The sequence below is a fragment of the Pseudophryne corroboree genome, chromosome 6 (assembly GCF_028390025.1).
Source record: "Pseudophryne corroboree isolate aPseCor3 chromosome 6, aPseCor3.hap2, whole genome shotgun sequence".
Taxonomy (NCBI): domain Eukaryota; kingdom Metazoa; phylum Chordata; class Amphibia; order Anura; family Myobatrachidae; genus Pseudophryne; species Pseudophryne corroboree.
This window is the reverse complement of record NC_086449.1, coordinates 363,540,323-363,553,219: the sequence shown is the minus strand read 5'-3', so window position 1 is coordinate 363,553,219 and position 12,897 is coordinate 363,540,323. Positions and strand designations below refer to the sequence as shown.

The following is a 12,897-nucleotide window of genomic DNA, read 5'->3' as shown; positions in this document are numbered from 1 at the left end:
CCTCACTCAGGGAGAAATATCAAAATCAGGTATCATCTACACTGTAGGCTAGACTTTGTGGTTTACACACTAACTTGCCCGTGTGGATTACACTATGTAGGCCTTACCACCCGGTGTTTCAGGGAACGAATGGCAAACCATCGGTTGTCCATTCGCACGGCTATCCAAACGGGTACGACTGATAAACCCGTTGCCAGACATTATCTACAGAGAGGACACCAGGTGGCAAACATCAAATGCAGACTCATAGACTGGGTCCCACCGTTGTCACATGGTGGGGACCGTACTCTTGCTTTACGACAACGCGAGAGTTTCTGGATTTCTCATCTCAATACAGTTTCACCTAAAGGCCTAAATGAACATTCTGCTATGAATGTTTTCCTGTGAATCATCTCTGAGGTTAGGTCCCCAGCAATTTCTTATCCGTTGAGCCTTCACACCCAATCGGTTTACCCATATTGGACTACCTTTAATCAGTAGTCCATCAGTAAGCAAGAGCTGGGAGTTTAGCAGGCAAGGGAAGATGCGGGTGTAGAGAGCTCATTTCTTACAGACATATGTGAACGACGCCATCTGTATACTACTAGACCCTATCTGACATAGATGACTATGTTACATATCCCTTTAAAATATATATTTAAGTACTATTCCTTTCTAGTCCCTAGTAGTATAATATAGGGTTAAGCTTTATAAGTGTCCACAGGGGTCTGGTAGTAGTCGGGTTGTGTCGGACTAAATATGTCTTTTTTTAATGTGTTGTTTATTTGTTTATTTGATTATTCTGTCCTATATGACACCGCGTCAGTTTGATCACTATAGCACCTTTAGTGGAGACTGTTGAGACCTGGTTTGCATTAATGCATTGGTATATTCCTATTCAGGATTTAATATCCTGTATTCCCACGAGAGCTTATCTCAGCACTAAGTGAGTAGTGTCACTTCCATTGTGTTCCCATTATTTGTCCTTTAGAAATCAGCATTGAGCAGCGCAGGATTTTATAGTTGGTCACCCTCTTATACATGAGTATCTATACCCTAGGCAGTGGAACGCAAAGCGTTCCGTGGTTGCCATGGTGAGCGTTGTGTGTACGTCACCAAGTTATCAACAGGACTCTGACAACCTATTTCCTGTAGCGTGGAGCGCAATGCGCTCCACGAGCAGTGTATAAGACGAGACGACGTGTGCACCCGGCACTTCCGGTCACGAGGCCGTGGAACGCAATGCGTTCCACGAACGGTAATCAGTGGATTACAGTGTAAATTACGCATTATTAATGCTGGTTTCTGAACGCCCGAAATGTGATGACATTTGGACCGAGTTGGTAGGTTTCTGTTGGATGTTAAGCCTGCCCAAACCCATAGTTCAGAGGAGTCTGTGTTTTACAGTGGTGCACGATCCATTTCCGGTGAGGGGGTATATAAGTGCTGGTAATGAGTGGTGTAGCAGTATGGCTGCCGATGCTGGTATGATATGATCATTCAGGGTAAGTACTTGGTATACCTCATGAGCTTAATTGACACTATTTGAGTGACACTTGTCTAGTGAGTTTTTTACTTACTAAGAGGTCTGATCATATATTACACATATGTTTTGTAGTGATCTATGGAGTTGTTTAAGTTGTCTACAAGAGCTGGTTGTCTACATGAGCTTGCAATCTACACGTGTGAGTATTATAATTCACACCTGTATAACTAGGGTGGTGACCAGTTGTAGCTTCCTCTATTTGCTTTGACTCTGATATGAACACTATCTTTCTAGAAACCGTTTTGCATATGGCTTCATGAGTTGTGCAGCCACGGTATAGTCCGAACTGGATGTATTGATTAGCAGAGTAAGTTTGTTTAATACCTTTGACACGCATTAAGCCCCGTGTGTTTTCTATATTTCACTGTAGCTCTTTATGACGTGCATGTGGTGCGAGGGTATTCACCCACTTTTGCTTTGGTGTCGCATTTGTCTTTCACCTGGTGCATAGTGAACTCAATTGACGCGGTGGTTCGCCACTATATGCTTTTTGTTTTTGTTTTGTGTTTTTTGTAATGTTTGTAAAACAGTGTGAATTTATATATGTATTGTTCATTGTATTGTAGAAATCAATATATGATGCCTTGTGAGCATTAATTATATGTCGAAGCTTGTCTTGAAAAAGATCCCGACAATGAGGATCGAAACGTCGACTGAATAAGCCGAATTTCCATCAATAAATTTATGTGAATTATGAAAAGCTGCTGTGAATCACTTATTGGATGAGTGCACCTCCAAAATTATTCTTTTGGACTCTAACCTGAATATTGTGGGCCCACCAGTACTTGGAGTACCCCACTAGGAGCACCCCACTGTTGTTATTTTTGATGCGAGTGCAGGAGTACACATGTTCTATATATATATATATATATTTTGTGAATGTATTGAAGGGCACCAGGGATAGTATATCAGCACATGACAGGGGCATATAAAGTGACCTTGTATATAAAGCACCTTGTAGCTGTAGCATGCGTTATGGAGATCACATATCCTGTTCTCACTCCTATGATCTGATACTGTAGTTGGGCATACATACTGTTATCTCTCTTGATCTGCAATCCGCTCTTGAAATCTGTTTTGACAATCCAGAATGGTGTTTGCTTAAGTCCACTATTCTTTTTATGCTAAATGTATTTTTCTGTATATGTTCTGTAGGTATGGACAAGGTACTTCTTATCCTGTTCTATTTATTATTTTTTACCAGTTATTTATATAGCGCTCACATATTGCGCAGCGCTTTACAGAGAATAATTGTCCATTTACATCAGTCCCTGCACTAGTGGAGCTTACAATCTATATTCCCTACCACATGTACACGCACACACATTCATGCTAAAGTTAATTTTGTTGGGAGCCAATTAACCTACCAGTATATTTTGGGATTGTGTACCCGGAGGAAACCCACGCAAGTACGGGGAGAATATACAAACTCCACACAGTTAGGGCCATGGTGGGAATTGAACCCATGACCTCAGTGCTGTGAGGCAGAAATGCTAACCATTACGCCATCCGTACTGCCTTGTTCTATATGCTGGCTACAAATCGAACCTTTACTTTATCGGGTAATATTTATTTGGAATACATACGTGAGTCAGCAGAGCCAGTATATTAACTGCGTCCTGTTTATTTAGTATAAATGTTGCCAGTTCAAGAAAGTTAAGCTGTAAATGTATTTTTCATCCACTAGGGGTCACTGGAGTACTCTTGGGATATGGACGGTGTTAGCATGGACAGGCACTGAATATTTAAATTCAGGAACTCTCCTCCCCTCCATACTCCCAGAATACCTCAGTGTTTTTTCGGTGCTCACATGGATAGGAGCACAAAGCGTGGAGCTCCTCCACATATTTTATTTTTTATACTTTTTTCTACTTACAATCCCTTCCCAGTTTACACAAAAGCTATGGGTCCGGGATTACAGAAGCTGCTGCGTGCAGCTCTTGGCGTGTCGGGCCTCACAATAGGAGCCCCCTCACAGCCACAAGCAGCTCAGCTAACAGCTGAGGCTGCAGAAAGGACTGGATGGAGCTTGCTGGAGAAGCCCCGTCAGAGCCCAAGAGCACAGGTCCGCTAACTTCAGCAGTGCTGCAGGATCTTGCTGGAGAAGCTCGACAAGAAAAAGGTATTTATGAACGGGGTGGTCAGTCACGCTGCCGCCCCGCCGTGTGGGGGACTGTTAGACACGTCGCCAACCCACCAAAACTACCGCTCTCCACTCCCTGCCACCGCTGATGTCCGCTCCCCGCCGCCGATACTGCCAGCCGCCGCTCAGAGGGACGCGCTGGATGGCCGCTCCAAGCGCCGTTGTCAGCGCTCCCTGCCTGTCCTGCTCTGCACAGACCGCGGACAGCGTTCACTGCTGCCGCGGTCTGTGCCTGTAACGGCGCCAGCTCAGTCACTTACGCTGGGGGGAAGTTGCCGGCGGCTCTGCTCACTCAGACCGCGGATAGCGCTCACTTCTGCCGCGGTCTGTCCCTATAAACAGTCCTCTCGTAGTTACTGGGCTCATGCTGGGCAGACAGGAGTTTCACTGCCCCTATTCCATGCAGCGCAGCTGCAGGGGGGGATAGTTTGTGCCCACAGCAGCAGCAATAGACAGCTTTTGCTAAAGAAGGCTGTATTGTGTTATATATGCATAAGCGCACGTTTTATAACATGGAAATGCTATATGTAGTATGCTCTATGTAACTTTGACTATACGCACATGGCTGGAGGCCATTTTTTAACCAATGCTTCCTGTTTATTTTCTAGAACTTTCCTGTCCTACAACACTGCTCCACCAGATGGCGCAGGGGTGTTGGTAGGAATTTTCACTCACGTTTCTATACGTCTGGCCACGTGCACTTCTCTTCAGCCATATACACATAGTTATCATTTGCCTTATAATGTACCAGGGTCTGCTAGGTTGCAATCTTGACGAATCTATGCCAAACCTCACTGCGCAAGATAGTGAGGATATTAACAACGGGCAGTGTTCATTTCACCAGGGCGGTGCGTCAGTCTCTGAAGTTTACAGAGACTGAAGAAGCTCTAACGACTGATGGGGTAGTATTTACTAGACGAAACAGTGCTCCGGTGTGTTTTCTTGTTTCAGAATCTCTTAATAAGATGTTAGTAGAAACACGAAAAAATCCAGATAAACGGTTTTCTGTACCTCGCAGATTTAAGTCTAGTTACCCATTTCCAGAGTCTGTGACATCTACATGGGAGAATCCACCAATGGTGGATTCGTCTGTGTCAAAACTTACTAAAAAATTAACCATTTCAGTACCAACTGCTACTACGCTTAAAGACCCTTCAGAGCGTAAACTAGAAGCTATGCTAAAGTCCATGTATATAGCAGCAGGAGTGCTGCTTAGACCTGTTTTGATTGGCATTTGGGTAACTAAGGCGCTAATGGTATGGATAACAGAACTCAAGTCTGGTCTACATGACGATCACCTTATACTTCTCGCAGATCAAATCTGTGACGCTGCTGAGTATCTATGTACAGCTTCTACTGACGTCTGTCAGGTCACTTTTCGCATTTCATCGTCGCTAGTTACGGCACGACGAGCACTGGCTGCGGTCTTGGCAAGCGGAGGCAGAGGTTAAGAGATGTATAGAGGCGTTACCTTACGGTGGCGAGAAGTTGTTTGGTCCTGAATTGGACAAATGGAGAGGCCACGGGAGGAAAGTCGGTTTTCCTACCGTTGCCTCCAACGGTACCAAGACGGAAATACTCTGGCTCGGCGTTCAAATCCTTTAGACCTCAGCCCTTTCGAGGCCGTAGTAGAGGAACGCCTGGTAGACGAGGTCGAGGACGTGGTTTTCAACAAACCAACACCAGTCGTCAGGACGCTAAGGTACCGACAAGCCAGTGGCATGATGGGGTCCCAGCCCATCTCGGATCTCCAGTTGTGGGAGCACGCCTTCAGATGTTCCATTTGGCGTGGTTCCAGACATCCACAGATAGCTGGATACGCAATTTAGTGTTAAAAGGTTACAATATAGAGTTCGACTGTCTCCCGCCTCTGCGGTTTTTCAAGACAGGACTGCCTGTGTCGGACGACAAGAGGGCGGTTCTGCAAATTGCCATTCAGTCTCTGCTGGATTCAGCAGTTTCGATTCAGGTCCCTGTACAACAACAACAAGGTTAGGGTTATTATTCCAGTCTGTTTGTGGTACCAAAGCCGGATGGCTCGGTCAGGCCAATATTGAACTTAAAGGGCCTCAATCAGTACGTCACTTACTACAGATTCAAGATGGAATCTCTGCGGTCAGGAATTGCAGGTTTAGAGCCACAGGAATTCATGATTGCGCTGGATCTCAAGGATGCGTATTTACACATTCCGATTTGGCCACCTCATCAGAGGTTCTTGCGTTTTGCGATACGGCAGAACCCTTATCAGTTTCAGGTTCTACCGTTTGGCCTCTCGTCAGCGCCTCGGGTACTCACCAAAGTGATGTCTCTGATGATAGCTCATCTCAGATCCCTGGGAGTGATAATAGATCCGTACTTGGACGTTCTGCTCATCAAAGCTCCGTCTCAACAGATGCTCCTCCAACATGCGTTGCTAATGTACAATGTACTAGTTCGGCACGGTTGGATTGTTAACTTCAAGAAATCACATCTGATTCCATCTCAACGACTTCAATTCCTAGGGATGATTCTCGATACGGTAAATCAAAGATTTTACCTACCAGAACAGAAAGTACAGAGTATTCGTCATCTGGTGCAATTAGTGCTCAAGTCACGCACAGTCTCGGTACATTTGTGCATTCGCCTGTTCGGCACAAGGGTGCGGCTTTCGAAGCGCTTCAGTTCGGAAGATTTCACTCGCGTCCTTTTCAACTAGAGGTGCTCGCACAGTGGTCGGGCTCGCATCTGCAGATTCACCAGAGGGTGATGTTGTCTCCACGAGCCAGAGTCTCTCTACTCTGGTGGCTCAAAGTACACAATCTAACAGCAGGGAGACGGTTCAGCGTCTGGAATTGGATAATTCTAAAGACGGACGCAAGTCTCAGAGGTTGGGGAGCTGTAGTTCAAAATTGTCAGCTCCAGGGTCTCTGGCGGATCACGAAAGATTGCTGTCTATAAGTGTCCTAGAACTCCGGGCAATTTACAATGCGCTATGACGAGCAGTGCACATGCTTCGGTCTCAGACTGTCCAAGTGCAGTCAGACAACGCGACGGCTGTCGCGTACATCAACAAACAAGCAGGAACGAGAAGCCGCATGGCCATGCGGGAAGTAGCTCGAATCCTCAATTGGGCCGTGCATCACCAAGTGATATTGTCGGCATTGTTAATTCCGGGAGTGGAGAACTGGGAGGCAGATTATCTCAGCCGTCGGGAATTTCATCCAGGAGAATGGGCATTAAATCCAGAAGTGTTTCACATGTTGGTCCAGAGGTGGGGTTACCTTCAAGTGGACCTGATGGCATCTCGCCACAATCTCCAAACGCCCCAGTATGTGTCCAGAACGCGAGATCCAAAGGCAGCGGTGGATGCTCTCACAAACGCGTGGCCGTATAGCCTCGGGTATCTGTTCCACTGTTTCCGCTGCTCCCTCTGTTGCTAAAACAGATCAAACGAGAGTCTGCCACAGTCATACTAGTGGCGCCTCATTGGCCTCGGAGAGCTTGGTTGGTCTTCACGGGCTACTCGCAGACGATCCTTGGCCGCTCCCGCTAAGTCCGGACCTGTTACAACAGGGTCCGTTCCTTTACCCCGATTTAGCGCAGCTGCGTTTGACGGGGTGGCAGTTGAGACCGCTCTCTTAAGAGAGGGCATTCCAGAATCAGTTACATCAACCATGTTACGTGCTAGTAAGCCAGTTACGGCAGCTCATTATTACAGGATTTGGCGTGCCTATATAGGTTGGTGTGAAGCTCGGATGTTTCCGATGTCATCTTTCAAGTTATCCCGTCTTTTGTTATTTCTACAGACGGGGTTAGATGGAGGACTGCGTTTTATCCACACTAAAAGGTGCAGGTCTCTGCTTTGTCAATTTACTTTCAAAGACGATTGCCACTGTTGCTGTCTGTACACACCTTTCTGCAAGGTGTCCTCAGAGAACAGCCTCCATTCATTCCACCTACAGCGCCATGGGACTTGAATCTGGTTTTAGATTTCTTACAGTCTACATATTTTGAACCCTTACAACAAGTGGATATCAAGTTTTTCACTTGGAAAACAATTTTTCTTCTAGCCTTAGCTTCGGCAAGGCGTGTTTCAGATTTGGGTGCCTTGTCATGCAAACCACCGTATTTGGTGTTTCATGATGACAGAGCGGAACTTCGGACGAATCCCGCTTTCTTACCAAAGGTAGTGTCCTCTTTTCACATCAATCAACCAATAGTAGTTCCTATGTTAACAGACGATTCTGGAACTTTGGATGTGGTACGCGCACTACGCGTTTATGTATCCAGTTCGTAAGTTGGATACGTTGTTTGTTCGCTATGATGATGCCAAGATGGGTTGGCCAGCTTCTAAGCAGACCTTATCCAGATGGATAAAACTGACCATACGCCAGGCTTACCTTCATGCTAGGTTACAGCCGCCTACATCAGTAACAGCTCATTCCACACGTTCTGTGGGAACGTCATGGGCAGCTGGTCGTGGGGGTTCTACGACGCAGCTTTGCCGTCCGGCTACTTGGTCATCAGTGCACACGTTTGTGCGCTTTTACAATTTTGATACGTTTGCAGCATCAGCATCTAGCTTTGGCCGCCTAGTGTTACAGGTGCCAAACAGCTCTCCCGCCCACAGGGGAAGCTTTGGTACGTCCCAAGAGTACTGAAAAAGAAAATAGGATTTTGGTACTTACCAGGTAAATCCTTTTCTTTGAATCCATAGGGGGCACTGGATGCCCACCCAGAGCAGATTTACCTGGTTTGTGGTAAGTTCAGGGGATCTTATGGTAACACATTCTCACCGACTGGTTCAAATTTACAAGTTCTATCGGTCATGGTGTCAACTGTTTAGCTGTCAGTTACGTTATGCGTCAACTTTATTGTTGTCCGTTATGTTATAATGTTATATGTAATTCTCCATTGTTCATCCTCTCTATCGCTCCTGTTCGCCTCAGGAAAAAACACTGAGGTATTCTGGGAGTATGGAGGGGAGGAGAGTTACTGAATTTAAATATTCAGTGCCTGTCCATGCTAGCACCGTCCATATCCCAAGAGTACTCCAGTGCCCCCTATGGATTCAAAGAAAAGGATTTACCTGGTCAGTACCAAAATCCTATTTTTGTCCTATGTGGTTCTGCTTCATCTCCAATAGCGAAGTTTTACTACATTGCTATTTTATGTGTATGTTAAACATGGCACATAATCTTTTCTATTTTCTCTTCTCGTAACAAGTCCTTCTGGGTCTAATTGCATTAAATATGCTGAATACCTTTTGGCTGTATGTTTTTAATTCATTGTGACTTAATTTTGTTTTTGTTTTTTCCTATTAAAAGTCAAACTACAAATTTTAACATGCCTTATCGATAACATTTTTGCCCAGTCTTGCCATAATTATTATTTTTATACTTTGACTAGTGAGTCAGTTTTTCTCTCATCCTACTAATATATAGGGGTATATGCAATTGCGGTCGAATTTCGGATTCAACACAATTCGACAGTCGAAACCCTCCCGCCGGACCCGAATTCGACATATTCGATAAATAATGTATTCGACAATCCCGTTGTCGAAAAACGGACCAATTGACGAATAGTGGGCGGCCTGGATTCGACTTCATGGACGGCACAAAAGTGTTCAAAAAATCCTGAAAAAAAAAAAATGCGTGGGGTCCCCCCTCCTAAGCATAACCAGCCTCGGGCTCTTTGAGCCGGTCCTGGTTGTAAAAATACGGGGAGGGGAAATGACAGGGGTTCCCCTGTATTTTAACAACCAGCACCGGGTTCTGCGTCCGGTCTTGGTGCCAAAAATACTGGGGACAAGGTCCCCCATATTCTTCACACCAGCACCGGGCTCCACTAGCTAGAGAGAGAATGCCACAGCCGGGGGTCACTTTTCTTTTTTATACCGGACCCTCCGGCCGTGGCATTAAATCCCCAACTAGCCACCACTGGCCGGGGTACCCTGGAGGAGTGGGGACCCCTTAAATCAAGGGGTGTGTGTCCCCTCCAGCCACCCAAGGGCCAGGGGTGGAGCCCAAGGCTTTGGTCCCCCCCCATCCAAGTGCGGCGGATGGGGGGCTGATAGCCACAAGTACCAGCATGCAGGGGGGGGGGGGGGGGCGCTGGTACCTGTAGTTCTACTACAAAAAAAATACCCAAATAAAAACAGTACACACACACCGTGACAGTATAACTTTATTACATACATGCACACCAACATACACACATACTTACTTACCTATGTTGACACGAAGAGTCGGTCCTCTTCTCCACGTAGAATTCACGGGCTACCTATAAATAAAATTATACTCGCAACAATCCTGTGTAGATCGGTCCTCTTCTTTGTTTGTAATCCATGTATTTGGCAAAATAAAAAAAACCGCAAAACACGATCCACGCACTGAAAGGGGTCCCATGTTTACACATGGGACCCCGCGTGACCGCTGTCAAAGAGGGTCCCTTCAGCCAATCGGGGAGCGCCACGTCATGGCACTCTCCTGATTGGTTGTGCGCGCCTGAGCGGTCACTCAGGCGGTGCACTCGAGATACAATGTAGCGCATAGGCGCTCCATTGTATCCAATGGTGGGAACTTTGCGGTCAGCGGTAGACCACAAGAGTGACCCCACATAACCTCGTGGTCTACCGCTGACCGCAAAGTTCCCACCATTGAATATAATGGAGCGCCTATGCGCTGTCACTGTGTGTGTGTGTGTTGTTTTTATTTGTGTACTTTTTTTGTAGTAGAACTACAGGTACCAGTGGGCCCGTTTCCCCCCCGCGCGCGCATGCTGGTACTTGTGGTTCTCCAAGTACCAGCTTGCGGGGGAGGCTTGCTGGGACTTGTAGTTCTGCTACAAAAAAACAATATTCTTTCATTTTACACTCTGGCCTTAAGCCCCCCATCCACCGCCCTTGGATGGGGGGACAGCTTCGGTCTTCACCTCTGGCCTTTGGGTGGCCGGAGGGGGGGACCCCTTGATTTAAGGGGTACCCACTCCTGGGTACCCCGGCCAGGGGTGACTAGTTAGAGATTTGATGCCACGGCCGCAGGGACCGGTATAAAAGTGTCCCCCGGCTGTGGCATTATCTCTCTAGCTAGTGGAGCCCGGTGCTGGTGTGAAAAATACGGGGGACCCCTGCGTCTGTTGTCCCCCGTATTTTTGGCACCAGGACCGGACGCAGAGCCCGGTGCTGGTTGTTAAAATACGGGGGAGCCCCTGTCATTTTTCCCCCCGTATTTTTACAACCAGGACCGGCTCAAAGATCCCGAGGCTGGTTATGCTGAGGAGGGGGGACCCCACGCATTTTTTTTTCCAGGATTTTTAACCATTTCACACCCCTTCCAACTGAAAAACATGCACTGATCTCTCCATATTTTTGTAGTTAGTAGAAAAAAATATATATTCTTTTAAAAAAACGATTAAATAATACTTGTGGCTCCTAAATAGACAAACCAAGTAGATAATCCCTTCAAATATAAATAGATATGCTATTAGCAATAAAAAAAGCACCAAAAAATACATGTTTTTAAAAAAAAATTATTAGATCACGAAATGAGGCGGAATGAAACTGACGAAATGACGGTCGAAAAGCACTGTTGTCGAATCGACATTCTTCAATTGAATATACTTTTGTCAAAAAGCCGCATTTTAACATTGCAGACATGTCGAATTGAAAAAATGTCGAATTGCCAAAAGTCGAAAATGAAACGGCAGGTTTTTTGTCGAAAAGTACTGTATTGCATTGTCGAATCAAATTCGACAGGTTTTTTGTGTCGAAAATTTCCCGTTTTTCGGCAATTCGACCGCAATTGCATATTTCCCATAGTCGTCTTCAATTGTCTTTTTTTTATTTTTTTTTATTTAGCTTTTAATTTTTTTAAACTATATGATTTTGTTAAGTACTTTTATGGCTTGCGTGGATGTTTAATTTACCTGTTAACGTTGTTTACATATTTGTTTTTCTTTCTCATCCTCTAGTTACGAGAAGCGGCTATACTGAAACTGGGAGACGTAGCAATCGCCAGTCTACTCCCAACATTCCTACCCTGGTCCCAAACAAACATACGTAATGCATTGAAGAGACCCGCCTCCTTTCTCCCCAGCTGTTCGCCTTTCCCCTGTCCCCAATTATGCAGGAAATCCAACTCCGCAATGTTTACGGACTCACCATGGCATGGTATTTGCACTATGGACACATTCCCTTGGGATGTGTGAGCGAGACTTGAAAGCATGAAACACCAAACTACTGCCATGCTGAAATACCAGTTCTACATGTGGTGAACTAGCCGTGCTGCAGTGTTACATCTGTAGCACCTGTTTGCGATCTTCCTTCTATGTACAATAAGTGTCATTTAAGCTCTTACTTAGAGGGTTAGTGATGCAATACATTGGAAGATTACAATAAAGGAAAACAAAGTTAATTTGTCGTGCTCCGAATTATGTAAAATAGTAGCAGTGATACATTAGTTATACTGACAATCTGCAAACGTGTGCCCTTCTATCTGGGCGTCAGAAAATGGGACTGTGACTAAGCTAAGGGATGAGTACACGATAAGACGTAGCTCAGATGAGGAAGAACGAGATGTAAGGTGTTCCTTTTGTCCATTAGCTCTTCGCGTTTCCTTTTGTCCTAGTGGGGTACATTATTTTACCTGTAATTATTTCTCTTTATGCAGCAGTGATTAACTCATTACAGTATAGTTCTGCTTAGGTAAATGTTGCAGCTGAAAGACTGCTTATAGAAGTAAGAATCGTTCTCTTTGTTTTTCTTTATAAAAAATGCCAGTTCTGGTTTCAACATACATTTTCAAAGTATATTTTAACATCTCACAGAATCGCTAGAGTTTGTTTTTTGTCTCTGCATGTCTCCTTTCTATTTACATTTTCCGTTGCATATGTTTCCAAGCAGTGGTTTAGGAATGAGCAATAGAAAGGTACATGTAGCTTCAATTACCTACTGCTGGTGTTTTTTGTTTTATTTATGTTCGCTGCTTGGCAAGTTTTTTAACTAATAAAAAAACCCAAAGCAATAAATCTGGAACTTAAGCTGTCCATGTGTTTGGAAATACTGTGAATATCATGAATTAACTAGCATGAAAGCTTTGTGTGCCATTTATCTTCCACTTACGTTTCTACTTTGTAGGTTTTATATTTTTATGTTAATATAACATGGTTGGCTTTACAACTACGAGATATGGCCACAAATGAATTGAATCATAATTTCTTTTAGTTTTTCTTTTTAGAAATAAACCCTATA

General features: G+C 45.0%; 1 protein-coding gene across 5 annotated transcripts in view; it reads left to right on the top strand.

Moving 5' to 3' along the window:
* IMPDH1 (inosine monophosphate dehydrogenase 1) overlaps nucleotides 1-12,674 on the top strand; it is a 133,815-nt gene extending 121,141 nt beyond the window's left edge. For all 5 annotated transcript variants that reach the window (XM_063926682.1, XM_063926681.1, XM_063926679.1 and 2 more), the window contains one exon: nucleotides 11,619-12,674. In XM_063926682.1, coding sequence (XP_063782752.1) covers nucleotides 11,619-11,640 — 22 coding nt within the window. In that variant the 3' untranslated portion in view covers nucleotides 11,641-12,674. The remainder of the gene's footprint in view (nucleotides 1-11,618) is intronic.
* The last annotated feature ends 223 nt before the right edge of the window (nucleotides 12,675-12,897 follow it).